At 41.2% G+C, this 16,619-nt stretch overlaps 2 protein-coding genes across 2 annotated transcripts; one reads left to right on the forward strand and one right to left on the reverse strand.

The window, feature by feature from the left end:
• Nucleotides 1-3,935, forward strand: LOC126404206 (transmembrane protein 272-like). Its single transcript, XM_050067261.1, has 5 exons — nucleotides 1-97; nucleotides 449-534; nucleotides 629-679; nucleotides 2,007-2,189; nucleotides 2,292-3,935. The coding sequence occupies exons 2-5, from the start codon at nucleotides 471-473 to the stop codon at nucleotides 2,471-2,473; spliced, it is 480 nt and encodes a 159-aa protein (XP_049923218.1). The 5' UTR covers nucleotides 1-97; nucleotides 449-470; the 3' UTR covers nucleotides 2,474-3,935.
• A 420-nt stretch (nucleotides 3,936-4,355) lies between these two features.
• LOC126404215 (procollagen C-endopeptidase enhancer 2-like) lies at nucleotides 4,356-15,603 on the reverse strand. Its single transcript, XM_050067273.1, has 9 exons — nucleotides 15,521-15,603; nucleotides 14,173-14,281; nucleotides 10,221-10,479; nucleotides 9,957-10,081; nucleotides 7,628-7,764; nucleotides 6,890-7,530; nucleotides 4,866-4,946; nucleotides 4,598-4,768; nucleotides 4,356-4,486 (listed from the first exon to the last, which is right to left on the reverse strand). Exons 1-9 carry the CDS (start codon nucleotides 15,601-15,603, stop codon nucleotides 4,356-4,358), a joined length of 1,737 nt encoding a protein of 578 aa, XP_049923230.1.
• Between the last annotated feature and the right edge of the window lie 1,016 nt (nucleotides 15,604-16,619).

The raw sequence follows: 16,619 nt of genomic DNA on the forward strand, positions 1-16,619 counted from the left end.
GTCACACCACAAGTGAACTGTCTCTGACCTTCAGATGTCCCAGCAGTCCGTCGATCCAGAGGAGACACATCGAGGAGATACTCTTACTCACACAGAGGTATTTGACCTGTCTGATTAGGTTATGGTTTTTTACATGCACAGATTGTTCTGCCATTTTCTTTTAACTCAAATCATATTAGTTTTGGTGCACTTCTTTCATCTATTTTCAACTTCAAAACAGCCAGTTTCCTGTCTCTTTTATAGTTTGTTTAGTCATTTTAGATCTGTGCTTACTTTTCACAACAACACGAAACTTTCCCCTTTATTTTAGGGAAGTTCTCTGCAGTACGTTTGTGGAGCTATTTCACCACTTTATATGTAATTAGGAGCACTTATTGAGAAATGTGGACACTGCAGACAAGATTCGACATCTGATGCGTCTGTCTTTCTTTCCTTTGACCCTCTGTAGTTTCCATTTATCATAAAGCACAATGTCAGAGAGCGAAGGACTTCAGCGCATCCGCAGCCCTCTTCAACCTCCAGCAGCAATATTAGGTGAGAGATAGTGATGTGGAAAACGTCATGCACACTTGTGTTCATATGAAATTAATCTCATCACACGTATAAAATGTTGTTTGTCTCTCCTCAGTATGTGCCCAGGTGATCATGGGGGTCATGCCCTTCGCTCAGTTGGTCGTAGGTAAGTAATTCAACTTTGAACTTGTTGTTTCACTGTGGATTGCAAATGTAGCCAAAAATATGGAGGCATGAAAATGACTCAAGTATCAATAACTTAATAAATAAATGAGTACAGAATACATAAATAAATGCATGAATAAGAACAGAAATACATTTCTAAAGTACAGAAATAAATAAAAGAATAAATAAATGCATAGATAAATAAAACAAAAAATAAATGATGAAAAAATGTTGCTAAACTAAATAGATAAATGCATAAAATAAGAAAATGATTGAATATTGTATAAATAAATAAATCCTGAAATGTATAAAAATGAATACAATAATTAATAAATACAGAAATAAAGAAAAATTTATTCAATTTTAAAAAAGCTGAATAAAAGAATAAATGACTAAATACATATATTTTGAAAATATGGAAATAAAGATAAAAGTGTAAATAAATGAACAACTGAATACAGAATAAATAAATAAATAAATGTATTAATAAATACAGGACAAACATTTAAAAAATGGAAATACATAAATGTATAAAAAAATACAGAAATAAATATATAAAAACAGAAATATTTAAAATGGTAAATAAATCATGAAACATATACCTGAAAAGTAAATAAATACGGAAATATATGATTTTGTTTTTTTGTTTTTTAAATACAGGGATAAATTAATAGATAATAAATAAATAAAAAATAATAAATAAATCCTGAAATAAATATCCAAATAAATAAATGCATAACTAAATAAATAAATTACTAAAGAAAGTTGAAATAAATATAGAAATAAAAAGATAATTGCATAAATCAATGAACGACTGAATATGGAATAAATAAATTAATGTATGAATAAATACAGGAAAAAAGCAAATATATAAATGTTTAATAAATATATAGGAGTAAATATATATAAACAGAAATAATTAAGACAATGAATAAATTCTGGTTTAAAGACCTAAATAAATACATTACTGGCCAAATAAATGCTGAAACAAATATGGAAATGAATAGATAAATGCATAAACACATAACCATTTAAATACAGAATAAATAAATCAATAAATGTTGAAATAAATATGGTTTAAATAAATAAATGTATGAATAAATGTCAATGATTAAAAAGGTAATAAATAAATAAATATCCTAACCTCTGCATTTATTTCTTTTTTCATGCATTTATTATGTAAATATATAAAATATAAAAAAATATAAAATGTTTTTTTTTTTAAATGTATCTATACATTTGTCATTTTTCACCCTCCATAACTAAAATGAAGTTCAATGATCATACATAGACGAGGCAGGTGAACTGACGCACCTTGTGTCCTACAGGAGCAGTGTACCAACATGACTGTCCGAGGCAGCCCTACATCCCCATCTACCTGTTGGTGATGGGCATCGTCTCCCTGCTTCTGACCGTGCTCTCCATCCTGCCCTGCTGTGCCAGCTTCGGGAATCAAAGCAAGACCTGGAGCTGCCTTGTCTTTCTCTTCTTCCTCTGCTGGTTCATCGCTGGTAGGCTAAAAGGCTGAAAGACTGGAGTGGTTGTCTAACAAATGTAGAATCAAGACTTTGACCCAGGACACTGCTGTTCATAATTATTCTTCTTTTCTGTAGGTAATGTGTGGATTTATTCCATCTATGAACCCAACTATAACAAGACGATTTCCAGCCTGGACACCTACTGCAACAAGACGCTCTACCTGTTTGCCTTCTGGACCACCAACCTCTTCTACATCCTGTGGGGTTTCATCATTTTCTGCAGCTGTTGCTCATGTCTCCTGTGTGGCAACGAATAAACACACATGGAGTGGTCAGTGGATGGAATGACAGTAAACATAAGAATATTTAACCGTGTTTTGATGATGTTTGATTTTGCCTTTAAAGTGTGCCATTAGATTTTGTTTAAAGAGCAGTAGAAAGGAGAGTCTTACATCACCTTAATGCACCATATGGTTTATTGTTCTGTAAAATATTATAATTTACATACAGAATACAAAGTTTTTGCAAATGTTTTGTCATAATTAGCACAAGAATTCTTGACTTATGGTCAAAAACATGTTTAATGAGGTCACAGTGACCTTGACCTTTGACCCCTAAAATCTAATTGGTTCATTCTTGAGTCCAAGTAGACATTTGTGCCAAATTTAAGAAAATTCTTCCACAGCCTTTTTGAGATATGGCATTCACAAGAATGAGATGGGTGAACGGTCACAGTGACCTTTGACCCCCTAATCTTATCCCTAAGTCCAAGTGGATGTTTGTGCCAAAGTTGAAGAAATTTCCTTAAGGTGTTAGTCACGTCGGTACCAAACTTGAAAAAGAACCCAGAGAGTTCTTGAGATATCACGATCACAAGAATGAGACAGAAGGTCACAGTGACCTTGACCTTTCACCACTACATTCTAATCAGTTAATTCTTGAGTCCAAGTGAACAAATGTGCCAAATTTGAAAAACAACCCAGAGAGTTCTTGAAATATACCATTCACAAGAATAACACAGAAGGTCACAGTGACCTTGACCTTTGACCTACAATGACCAAAATCTTATGAGTTCATTTTTGAGTCCAACTGCATGTTTGTGTTGAAAAAAAATCCCTTACTGTGTTCTTGAGCTATCGCATTAACAACAATGTGACAGAAGGAGGTCACAGTGACCTTGACCATTGACAGTTGTGTAAAATTGAAAATGTTTCCCTGAAGTGTTCTTGACATATCACTTTCATGAGAATGAGACAAAAGGAGGTCACAGTGACCTTGACCTTTGAACTACAACCACCAAAATATAATCAGTTCATCCTTGAGTCCAAGTGGATGTTTGTGCCAAAGTTGAAGAAATACCCTTACCATGTTCTTAAGATATCCCGCTAACGAGAATGCTGAGGACGAGGTCACAGTGACCTTTGACCCCAAAATCTAATCAGTTTATTCTTGAGCCCAAGCAGACATTTGTGCCAAAGTTGAAGGAAATCCCGTAAGGTTTTCTTGAGATATCACATTAACAAGAATGCAAAGGACAAGGTTATAGTGACCTTGACCTTTGACCACCAAAATCGAATCAGTTCATCATTGAGTCCAAGTAGACGTTTGTGCCAAATCTGAAAAAAATTACCCTGAAGTGTTCTTGAGATATTACGATCACAAGAATGAGACAGATGACATCACAGTAACCTTTGACTATGACCACCACAGTCTAATCAGCTCATCCTTAAATCCAAGTTGATGTTTGTGCCAAAGTTGGAGAAATTTTCTTAAGGTGTTCTTGAGATACCATGTTCATGAGAATGGGATGGCAGGACAACCTGAAACATAATGCCTTCTGTGGGCATTAAAATATTTATCTATGTTTTGATGTTTGTGCCTAATAAAAATTTTACCTTAAAGTGTTTCACGTCATATTTCACTGTGAACAGCAGAATTGAGATATTAGATCACGTTAAGCACCAGATGGTTTATTGATGTGCACCATTAATCACAGACATATCATAACTTACATACAAAATACAAAATATAACACTTTATAATGTTGTATGTTTTTTAAAAATCATTTTTCACGGCAGCATTGTATAAAAATCAGGTTTGGATATTACTCATAATATTTTCACTCTTTATGTAAAGTTACATGTGATCAGAGAGAGAGTCAGAGGGCTGTCCATCTGATTGGTGGGCTGGGCTGTGATGTCAGCACGGTTTGCCCGCCAGGCTGGCCAGTGCTTTGGCGTGGATGGGCTTGTAGAGGAGGGTGAAGCTGGAGGGGCTGAGATGGCCGTTGCCCAGTGCGTCGACTTTTCCCATCAACACGTAGTTGCGTCCTGGACGAGAGAAAGACATGTCCGAATATGTCAGATACAGCTTTGTTCTACAAGTTTATGCAATAGACGGAGACAAATAAAAGGTTGTAAATCCACATAGCTGTACTGTACCTTTAATTAGCCCGGGGCATCTCTTGCAGGTGGAGGTCAGCGTGGCCGACATGATGGGCCCTGATCTGGCGATGTTCAGGCGTCCTGGCTTATAGGCCTTGATCAGGAACACCTCGACTGACACTGAGCCCCTCTCACCAGGGGTCAAAGATGTGACCTTACCCGTTATCACTGGAAGACAGAGGAATATAAGAGGTTATTTCTGAATATTTTAGTTGTTGGGACAGAGAGATTTCGTGAGGAGGAGAGGAGCAGCTGATTGGCTCACCGAAGTCATGAGGGCAGAAGCTGGACTGGAGGGTTCCTGTCCTCTTACAGGGTTGTGTGCACACTGGGTTCAGTGGTAAAGCTGAGGGAAACACACAGCGACAAACACATGATAAGCACCTTCTCTGCTCTTGATACAGGTGTGCACTAGCTGGTCTGGCTTTTAGGCAATTTTGTGGCTTACTGAGGTCATTTAATGTATTTCTTTGGTAGTTATTTGTCTCTTTGTGGTTTTTACTTAACTACTAGTTATATTTAACGTCACTGTGTTCTTGACTTTGAACCTTGTTAGGCTAATGTTAGCTTTCTGGCTCATAGTTGGGTCAAAGGGTTCAATGAGCTGAGCATGCTAAGTCATATTTAAGGTTCATCCTATTTACTGGAGTAGAGAATGGTGTTTCCATTGCATGAGAACCTTAAAGGAAGAATACTTGTTTTGGTTTTTTTTAGATTATTTTTAGGGCTATTTTGTCGTTAATGACAGGACAGTTGTAAGCATGAAAGGCGGAGAGAGAAAGGATATGCAGCAGAGTGCCGCGGGCACTGTCTGTGTACATGGGGCGTCTGTCCTAAATACGAAGCTACTGGGCGCCCTGAAACTTTAGATTTGATTGCAAAATGCGTGTAAATATAAATTAATATTTTCGGGTTTTTTTTCTTTGTCATGTAAAAATTGTATCAGCAGGATGTTGCCTTTCAAGGTGTCTGTGATCAGGAATTAATGTCCCCTGCAGCAGCAGCTTCTGAATCTGGCCATGGGCGTTATGAGACAAAGGGCCCCTGGGCACATATATGCAAAGGGCCCCATCATCTCTGCTACACAGGAGCAAGACACACAGGTTTTATTGTGGTTTTGTGTTTCCTTGTGGTTGTTTTGTGCTTTTTTAAAGGCAATTTAATGTATTGTTTTGGTTGTTTCATGTCTCTTTGTAGTCATTTTGTGTCTCTTGGCAGTTCCCTTGCTTCTCTTAATGTTCTTTTTTGTCTTTTTGTTGTCATTTTGTGTCTCCCTGTGATTGTTTTGTGTCCTATTGAGGTAATTTAATGCATTTTCTGTAGTTTTATGTCTGTTTGTAGTCATTGTATGTCTCCCTGTGGTTGATTTGTGTCTTTTTGAGGTCATTTAATGAATTTTCTGGTAATTTTGTGTCTCTTTGCAGTTCCCTTGCTTCTCTTTATGGTCTTGTTGTCATTTTGAGTCTCCTTGTGGTCATTTTGTCTTACTGAGGTAATTTAATGTATTTGTTTGGGTCATTTTGTGTCTCCTTGTGGTCGTTTTGTGTCCTATTGAGGTAACTTATGTATTGTTTGGTAGTTTAATGTCGCTTTGAAGTCATTCTGTGTCTCCTCGTGGTTGTTTTGTGTCTTTTTGAGCTAATTTTGTGTCCTATTGAGGTAACTTAATGTATTGTTTGGTAGTTTCATGTCTCATTTTGTGTCTCCTTGAGGTCATTTCATGTCTTATTGAGGTAATTCAATGTATTTTCTGGTCTCTTTGTGGTCATTTTGTGTATTACTGCGGTAATTTTATGTATTTTTTGGGTCATTTTATTATTTTATTTTGTGTCTCCTTGTGGTCGTTTTGTGTTTCTTTGCAGTTCCTTTACGTATCTTTGTGGTGTTATTGTCTTTTTGTTGTCACTTTGAGTTGGTTGTTTTGTGTCTCACTGAGGTAATTTAATCCATGGTTCTGGCCTCCCTTTTCGTCCATTGATTTCTGTTAATGGACACCCTGTCTGGGATTATACAGAGAATCTCAGCTGCACGTGTGCATCTCTGGCCTGTCAGACTTTTTACACATTACCACATTTTCATTTAAGCAAGAAAACGTTTTGTTTCATTTCTTTAAGGGTCATTCTAACTAACTTACTAACGTATTATCAATAACAAACTGTGTAATACTGTTATACTGTGAAATTGATTTTTCTGAGATGGTTATCATACTGTGAAACTCTCATACAGCAGCATTGTGCACACACACACACACACATGAAAACAAAGTGCAGATTGTTGATTGTCACTCACGTTTCTTGGTCACCAGAGGCTTCTTCGTCACCGTCTTGCTAACTCCAGGTTTCGGCGTCACTTTGGGTTTAATCTTGGGTTTGGGTGTAGGTTTGGCTCTGCTCTTTGGGGTTGGCTTTACTGGTTTGACGGCAGGTTTTAAGGTGGGCTTGGTCTTCAGTGCAGGCTTACGTGTGGGTTTAGTCTTGATGCTCGGTTTGAGCGTCGGCTTAATGATCTTAGGTTTGGGTGTAGGTCTAAGTCCAGGTTTAGGTGTGGGTTTTTTCACAGGTGCTTTAGGTGTGGGTTTAGCTGGCTTGGGTTTAGGTGTGGGTTTAGCTGGCTTGGGTTTAGGTGTGGGCTTGGCGGCAGGTTTGCGTGGCGGCGGTTTCTTCACCAGTGGTTTCTTGGCTGGTTTTGGGGTGGGTTTAGGCTTGGGGGCAGGCTTAGGTTTGGGAGGTGGTTTGGTGGGTTTGATCGGCTTCACGGCTGGTTTTTGTGGTGCTGTGGTCGTCTGAGGTCCATAGATGAAGTCTCCCCCGGCGGTGGGCCTCCGAGACCCGCGGGGCACACTTGCGTAGTGGGCCATGAAGCCATCTGAGGTAATGCTGAGGTCGGAGACGAACTGGACGAGGAGCTCGTTCCCGTTTGTCACTATTGTTCTACGTAGAGAGAGATGTAGGGAGGGACAGACGGAGGATCAGTAAAGGGGAAATAGATATGTGAGAATGCAGAAACATTTCAGATCAGTAATCTCACCCTGGCGGCCTGTCTCCGCAGAACTTCCCGATCCGCCGCGAGTTGTCCCTCTCTCCCCCGTTAAACAGCGCCACATAGTCGTAGCGACAGTACGTGTCAGGCTCCAGGTCCAGCTTCTCAAACTTCACCTCGATCACCTGGGGAAGAAACATGAAACACAGACTCACGACGGGGAGTGAATGATGTGAGCCGCTACATGTTTATAGTCTTCATGAGTCCAGCACAGTGCTGACATACAGTCGGTGGAGGAGGAAGAGGAGGAGGAGGGCAAGGCTTGTGAAATACAGAAGGGCATTTACTCTCTCCCTCGCTCTCGCTTCCTTCCCTCTTTCCTTACGTTCAATCTCTTGGCACACATGAAACACACCTCCAGGCACTAAATGAACTCTTTCATTTGAACTTCGTCAGGAGGACGCCATCACACACACACATGTACACTACATCAGGATCTGAGGCTGGACGGGCCCCTTCACTACTCTTTTTATTTCTCCTTCTCGTCCAGCATCAACCAGCCTGGATCAACACACCCAGCTCCTCCTCATCCTTACTCTGAAATACATTTTAGAGGCATTTTTTACCTAAGGAACCAATCCCGTAACGCAAAAGCAAAATGAAGGGTATCAGAGAAGAAGGTTAAGGGTGCTTTCAGACCTACAGTCGTCTTGCTTTGGTCCGAATTAAGGACTGAGTTCGTCACAAAGTTGTATAATTGCCTAGAGTTGGTTCATGTTCTCACGGTAGCATTTACAAGCGGACCAGATCAAATGCCTTGTGTGAGAAAGCTGCTCTTGATTGGTCAGAATTTCCATGTGGGGAAAATCCAGGAAGTCAAGCAAACGTTGAAGAAGAGTACACTTGCAAGATAAATGTGACACTTTCTAATGTCACAATGGAGGGACAACTACGCAGGTTGATTTTAGCGCTGCTCATCGTGGACTATATTGCTGTCATTGTTCATTTTAGTCAAACCATACAGTTTGAAAACGAGGCGCGGCTCCAACTAGAAAACAATGTTTTGATGCATTGGATGTGCTGAATGTGCATATTAAGGCAGTACAGGAGGAGGTGCACATTAATAATCCTCCAGGACTGTAACATGCTCATGTTTAACCCAAACAATGTGTCATGTGACTGCAGTTGGTTCAGATCTAGGTCGGAACACGTTCTCACCACAAACGAACCGCACCAGAGTTCATTTGTAACCGGACTGAAACTACCTCTTCAAGAAGGTCTCAGTCCGGTTGTTTCGGTGCACACCTGAGTGTGATTGCTGTGTTCACACCTGCCCAAACGAACCGCACTTAAGGCCCGAACATACTCGGGTGTACTATAAGCGGAGTGGACTCCGCGAGGAATGTCCGCAGTAATTCGGGCTTTCATAGTCAAGCGCACTTCCGCGTTGTAGTTTCCTGTAAAAATGTCCATGAAAAATCCCCGCGATGTGAAAAATACCTGCCGAGCAGTCACTGGCGCGCAGAGCGGAGTTCGCGCGATCGTAAAATCTGAGCTTTGCGCGCACAGGGCTTGCAGACGTCCGCTTTGAGTCCGCGCGGACCTCCGCGGAGTCCGTTCCGCCCGAGTATGTTCGGGTCTTTAGGGGGCAAACGAACTGAGTTTGATTGGACCGAACCAAACAGGGCAGGTGTGAAAGCACCCTTCATTTAATCGATGCCCAAAGAGGAACTTAAAGTCTGTACTCCACTCAGAGAGGGGAGGCTAACAAGTCTGGCTGCTTAGCCTAGCTAGCTAACATTAGTGCTGCTTCCCACTAGTCATTACTTTTCATCAAAATTTCACATCACCTGAAGAACTATATTTTAGGGGTTTGAATTTAATTATTTATTTTGGTGAGTCCAATATTAACTAAAAAACTTAAAGAATCAAACGCTGAGTTTGGGAATAGTCACTCTGAGCGCCAGAACGTACTCTGGAACGAACCGGACGATACGTAAAGTCGGAGTGCTGTTTGAAAATAAACTGAGCACAGTAAGTAAGGAAATTTGTGTTTGGTAGATTATTTCTTTGTTGTAACAATGCTTCTTGGCAATAAATCTTCTACCGTTGGAAAGCCTGTTTATTTCCCTTTTAAATGGTGCCACATTTGTAAGGAACATGCATTTGTGGGATGAGCAGCAGAGCTGAGTGCGTGGGTTGCGCCCATGGAAAATTAGCCAAATCTTCTCCTCAAATTCAGACCAGCTTAAACACACAGGTCCATTGAAGATTTGACTCTTCCTACTGGATAATCAACTTTATTACATTTATATTAAAATTGTCACTCTGTGTCTTTAACAGGCGATGTTTAAGGTACATGATATGACTGGCTTACGTTGCCTGTTTCTACGGAGATGTGCCAGGAGCAGCTGATGCCTGCTGGGTAATTAGAGTTGGGCCAGTTGGGCGTCTTGACTGAGCCCTGAGACTTGGTCAGACGTCCTCCGCAGAACTGGTTCTCTGTGGGATAAAACAAAGGAAATGCTAACACACTTCTTCAACCTTTTTCAAATAAGAGACGCATGTTTTACCATCCTGAAACATGTCTGCTGCACTCATGTGACTGTTTTGGATCTGGCGTGGGATTACACGTCCACACCTTCCACATGCGGCTTCCCGGCGCTGAAGGCGGCGAGAAAGCCTCTTCCCCCTGTGGCCTCGTCTGACACCATCTCTAACATCATGGTGTTGGAGGTGGCGATGAGGGCGCCAGGCCGGAACGTCCCACAGAAACGACCCAGCTTCTGCACCAGGCGGGAGTGACCGTTGTAGACGTCCAGGTAGTCGTAGCGACAGGTGGGGTCGGCCTCCATGTCGAAGAGGCGGAAAGACAGCATGACCACGTGACCCTCTGGGACCTGGGGGAGGCAAAGGAAGATGTTTTATATTTTCCATTAAATAAACCTTGATGTTCCCTCCTATTCTGCATATGAAGCATTAGAAGTGGGTTTTTTTTGTAGATTTTTTACGCTTGCAAAGCATCCAAACTTAATCTTAAATTAAAAGGAATATTTCAAGGTTTCCAAAGATACCAGGTATGTCCATCTGATTTTGTGCATGTGTATTTTAACTAATGAATTTAAAGTCCAGTGTTTGAAATAATCTGTTAATTTATGTGTTATATTATTACAGAAAAATACAGAAATAAATAAATACAGTTGTAAATAAATGAAAGAATAAATAATGTCTGAAAGAAATATATTTAAAAAAAAATAAATGCATAAATAAATAACTTATTGCAGAGGTAAGGACCTTCCACCGCGTTAACATACAGACACAGAAATACAAAAATAAAAGTAGCTGTTCAAAAATGTAGAAACATATTTAAGATATGTTTTTATTTATTTCCTGTTTAATTATCTATGGTTATTTTCTATGGATTTATATTTTTATTTACATATTTATTAAGTAATTTATTCTTTTATTTATTTATGATTTAATTCTGTATTTAATTTTTGGATTCATTTTTTTAATTAATCATTTCCACATTTATTTTAACATTTATTTAGTTATTTATTCTTTTATTTATTTATTTATTTATTCAGTTTTTTCGTATTTATTTATTTCATTCATTCATTTTAGCATTTATGACTGTATTTTTTTTAGCATTCATTTATTCAAATATTTTTAGATTTATTTCAACATTTATTTAGATATTATTTATTTCTGCATTTATTTCTGCATTTATTAATTCTTTTGTTTAATTATTTCCTTATTATTAATTTATTCCTGTATTTAATTTTTTATATATATTGATTTCTGTATTAATTCATTTATTTCATATGAATTTATTTATTGATACTTGAGCCATTTTTTCCTCCATATATAACTAAATACAAGCTTGTTTAAATTATGACCTGTAAAAATGATTAAAGAGGACAGTTGTAGTTGTCGTCCTGCTTGTGATGTTGGTGCACATCATCATCTCAATTAGTTAAAGTGAAAACAGGTGTGTATCATTAATGAAACAGGTGTGTATGATTAGATCCTCTGCACAGAGTGACTGGGCACTACCAAGTTGTGGGAGAAGAAGGGCTGTGTAAATGCTCAACAGTTTATTAGTTTCTGTTTGTACCCTGAATGTGTGTGTGTGCCCAAAGATAGTGTGATTGTCAGCAGTCAACAAAGGAATTTTTATTTATTTATTTTTGTTGTTATTCTGTCCTCTTTGAGAGCTTTGTATGAGTTAAGCTCTCCCTGTTAACCTGAGCAGATGGTGCGTTCCAGTTCAGCCTGAGATGATAAAGGCCAGTCACTGGGCTGCAGTAACAGAGATGCTAGCAGCGTGCTGTGAGGCTGCATGTGGCACACCTTGTTTCTTTGTCGAGCTATTCTAAGCTACTTAAGGGGAACACTTTTTTTTAAGTCAAGAAGAACTGAACATAAATCAACTTTTAAGTCACTTCCCACCTTTCTGTGTGTTCAACATTTGGAATAAATGGAAGAAACCCTGAGAATTAAAACTGGAACTGAACACTGCCCACAAAGTCTAGCAAGCTGTTAATCACTGGAAGGTCTGATGTGACCAAACTGCTGACTTCATGAACATTCTCCTCTTGTGCTACATTATTTTACTAGCTACTATCCCATAATTACCTTGGAGGTACCCAGACTTGTAATTAGGTAGAAAACTAACTCTATCCACTAATAAAGGTGACACAGGTGCTGCCTGTGCACCCACACACAGTCCTGAGAGCAGGTCTAATCAGCCAACAGTGATCACCTGTGCAGGTTCACCGTGGCTGTGCAGAGCGTCAGTACCTTTTCACTCACACTGTGAATGAAAATGAGTCACAGTCCCCCGACCTAAATATCACTAAACATCTGTGGATAGACCTCAAAGAGCAGCGCATACAGACGGCCCAAGAATCTCACAGAGCTAGAAGCTTTTTGCAGGAAGAATGGGTGAAATAGCTGGATACAAAAAGTGTTTAGAAGCTGTGATACTTGCCAAAGGGGGCGCTACAAAGCCCTGACCATGCAGGGTGCCCAAACCTTTGCTTCAGGCCCTTTTCCTTTTTTGATATTTTTGGAAATTGTATAAGAAATAAAATGCCACTGTAGAATTGGGTAACACAGGACCCTAGATACATGGATACGCTCCCATAGCAGCCACATTGGGACATGTTGGGTTTGGGTCCAGTGTAATGGTGCATCCATCCATCCATCCATTTTCATCCACTTATCTGGGGGCCAGGTTGCGGGGGCTGCTGTCAAGCAAAGCACCCCAGACGTCCCTCTCCCCAGCAATGCTTTCCAGCTCCTCCTGGGGGACCCCAAGGCGTTCCCAGGCCAGATTAGATATGTAATCCCTCCAGTGTGTTCTGGATCTGCCCCGGGGCCTCCTACCAGTGGGACGTGCCTGAACCACCTCCAGCAGGAGGCACCAAGGAGGCATCCTGATCAGATGCCCGAACCACCTCAACTGACCCTATTGACACGAAGGAGCAGCGGCTCTACTCTGAGCTCCCTCCGGATGTCCAAGCTCCTCACCCTATCTCTAACTGTACGTTCAAACCAGAAGCTTCCAAAGAGGCAAAGTCTCTCGCGGACGCCCAAGAAGCACGACTGTCAAAAATATTTGTGGCAGCTTTGGTCGCTCTAGTCGCTCATCACGTGAATCGTTGAACGTTCGATCGTGCTTGTCAATTTAAAGGAGCTGCAAAGTGGACTGCTGGCTTGACAGCAGCGTAGTTGCTGCTTGCTGTTGTCCAGTCAGAAAGCTCATAGTTGGCCAACAGAAAGTTATGTTTGGTCAATGAAAACAGGAAACGTATGTCATCCCATTCAAACCAAGCGATGAAGACTTGCATGCTACGTCGCAACATTAGCCTGCAATTCTCTCCTCTGTTACGAACATTACACACTTTAAAACTCACCAGACCAACCAACTACCTCCGCGACGCCGTCCCAAGCCTCACTATTTTTATTTTGGACTCCGTAACAAACAGCGACACATTGTAAAGGACTGAGTGGGTGCGAACGCAAGTAATAAACTTCTCGATATCCATTGTTGGAACAAGTGTGCTGTAGGAACCAAAGTTACATGGCTTGTTCTCTGGGACCATCTTCATCGAAGCACGTCAGCATTCCGACTGGTTGCCGCCGAACCGCGTCAGAGCTCATTACCATAAAGTTAAACGAGTTTTAACTCCCCTCCGGGCTGCTCCGGTTGCTTTGGTCGCCCAAGACGCATGGCTGACGACCAGGTCGCCCAAGATGCGCGGTTCTCATTGAAAATGAATGACTTCTGCCGCTTTGGAAGCTCTGGTCGCTTTTGGTGTGAACGTACAGTAAGGCTGAGCCCAGCCACCCCATGGAGGAAACTCATTTCAGCTGCTTGTATCTGCAATCTCATTCTTTTGGTCACTACCCAGAGCTCATGCCCATAGGTGAGGGTTGGGACGTAGATGGACCAAGAAACTGAAAGCTTTGCCTTCCGGCTCAGCTCCCTCTTCACCACAACGGTCCGGCGACAAACGACCGATTTATCTCACGCTCCATTCTACCCTCACTCGAGATATGGTGCAGTGATTTTTAAAGTGACTCACAGTGATGTACCAGGTGCATTTACTGTTGGGTTTGTAGGGACTGGGGAATCCTTCACTGGCCACGATGCCCGAGTCTGTGACCAGGTGGCCTCCACACTGGAAGTTGGGCCTAGAAAGAGAATCACAAAACCACCGTCAACTGCGTTTAACTTGACGTGCTGCACTGGAGGAAAACACAGCTTTACTGAGAGTTTCGAGGCACACACACACACACACACACACACACACACACACACATACATACAAACATACACAGGTTTACATACACGCTGAAAACCACAGTGGCACAGTCTGTCTCTGTTCTCTGAGTCTGGGGAGGTTCCCAACAAACTCCACTGGTTTTTTCTTGAAAAGCTGCTCCGACCGAGCCAGGAAGAGTGTCAATATACAGTGTACGTGCTGCGAGCTTTCTCCACACACCACAAGAAAGTTGTCAGTAGTATTTAATTTTAGCAGATGGGCACTTTAAACCGCCCGCTCACACATGGAGTTTGGTGACACACACTCAGATACACACAGATCAAAGCAGGGGCAAGCCTCCACTTTAAATTTCACAGCAGACTCGTTAATTTAGACGTTGTCTGCTCTGTCAGTTCGTTTCCTCCTTTTAAAATCAACATTTTGTCATCAAATGTGGCTCAAGGTTTGTTTTTGTGCTCGTTTCTTGGAGAAAAAAAGGCGAAAATAAAGCAGATTTTACACTGTGGGGTCTGTTTTTGCAATCATAAACCCACTTTTAGTCCATTTTTCTTTCCGGTCATGCTCTTTTCATGTTGTGTGTCTGCTGCGGTACTACAAGGGCACTTTTGGCCAACAAAAAAAAACAACCCAGTGGCAGTGGAGTCCCTCCCTTCTGACCCTCTGGAGCTGAACAACCCACAGGCATTTGTTTGTCCCTCGTGTTCAATTTACACCCTGTGTGTGCGTGTGTGGACGTAGCTGCAGCAGTGCATGCATCAGGTTCAACAAGCTCCTTTTTTAAAAATCAAAACTGTTGATTTAGAAAATAAAATTCATGATTTATCTCCAGCTTTGACCCAAACATCAGACGTGAGGGCAAACTGCTGTACATCTGCCTGGTTAAATCACTGCATCAATTACAGCATGCTGTCATTTTGTGTGTTTACGGGACGCTGACCACATCTTCCCTAACACTGAACCCTTCTATTTCTCTGTAGCCATAATACTGCATCCAAGAGAGGAAAAAACACAGTAGTTAATCTAGACAGATGTGGGTTGGTAAACGGCGTGCCACATGTGCACACGCAGGCGAGAAGACGGGATGCACAAGAGGGACATTGATAGACTCAAAGAGCTGACACACGATATCTGAAATCTGTCGGCCTACCTGGTGAAGTTCTGATTCTGAGCGTCGGTCCATCCCAGCGTCAAAATGACAAGGAGGCACACAGTCCACACCCTGTCCTCCATCCTGCTGTCCTCCGAGGTTAGGAAGCAATAGGAGAGGCAGGAGGAAGGAGGGAGAAGGAGAGGAGAGGCGGGGAGAGAGGAGGAGGAGGGAGTGTTATGGAAGGAAGGAGAAGAAAGAGAAAAAGGTGAATGAATGTGATATTGAGAGGACAGACGGCTGTTTGACAGGGAAACATTAATGACATTGAGCCGTAGCCAACAGTAACGTGTGTACAGTCGAGAGTACAGTGTGTGTGTGTGTGTGTGTGTGTGTTATGTTCCAGCTCTGTGTTGTTGATGTTTAACAGGTAAGGTCATGGAATATATGGGGACTGTATGTTTCTGCAGGTGCTGATGGACACAGTACCTCTGTTGCATGTCTGTATAATGACCTATTCACTGCACTGTGTTTGGCAACGTTGGTCAATCCAACACTTTGGTCCAAATTCTAAATATCTCAACATCTAACATGTGCATTGGTACAAAATTTTGCGCAGAAATTCATGGTCCCTGGAGGATGAATCGCAATGGCGTTCATGATCCCCTGACTCTTTCTCTTAGCACCACTTGCAGGTCAAAGTTTTCATTATGCTATGAAATATCTCGACATCTACCACGTGGATTGGCGCAAAATTTTGCCCAGATATTCGATGTCCCCAGAGGATGAATCCTAATGACGCTGATGATCCCGACTTTCCCTCTAGCGCCACCAGCAGGTCAAGATTTTCCGATTAACATGCCCTAATGTGATGTTTCTCAAGTCAAACTATAGAAAACAGGAATGGCTGGTGGACCACGCAAACACAGCCTACCTCCACCAACGTCTTGAAAAGCTTGGCGTTGCAGTATTTGCACATATGGAAAACCTGTTCATATTAACGTGTTATAGTGCGTCATAATATCTAAAATTAGGTGTTTCCAACCAGGTCTCAATCCAAAATCATTCGAATACCGGCGCTTGCTCGGCGACTTCCGGCGTCAGAGACCGAGGAATAAAGCCATCCTTCCACATCAGCATGACATGCAGCTGACCACTG

Source organism: Epinephelus moara, chromosome 17 (genome assembly GCF_006386435.1).
Source record: "Epinephelus moara isolate mb chromosome 17, YSFRI_EMoa_1.0, whole genome shotgun sequence".
Classification (NCBI taxonomy): domain Eukaryota; kingdom Metazoa; phylum Chordata; class Actinopteri; order Perciformes; family Serranidae; genus Epinephelus; species Epinephelus moara.

Excerpts from the sequence above, each read along its gene's own strand:
- LOC126404206 (XM_050067261.1), top strand. The coding sequence starts at position 471 with ATGTCAGAGAGCGAAGGACTTCAGCGCATCCGCAGCCCTCTTCAACCT. Across the intron at positions 535-628 it reads ACCTCCAGCAGCAATATTAG|TATGTGCCCAGGTGATCATG; the intron begins GTGAGAGATAGT and ends GTCTCTCCTCAG. Across the intron at positions 2,190-2,291 it reads CCTCTGCTGGTTCATCGCTG|GTAATGTGTGGATTTATTCC; the intron begins GTAGGCTAAAAG and ends TCTTTTCTGTAG.
- LOC126404215 (XM_050067273.1), bottom strand. The coding sequence starts at position 15,603 with ATGGAGGACAGGGTGTGGACTGTGTGCCTCCTTGTCATTTTGACGCTG. Across the intron at positions 14,282-15,520 it reads CAGAATCAGAACTTCACCAG|GCCCAACTTCCAGTGTGGAG; the intron begins GTAGGCCGACAG and ends TTCTCTTTCTAG. Across the intron at positions 4,487-4,597 it reads ATGCCCCGGGCTAATTAAAG|GACGCAACTACGTGTTGATG; the intron begins GTACAGTACAGC and ends TCTCTCGTCCAG.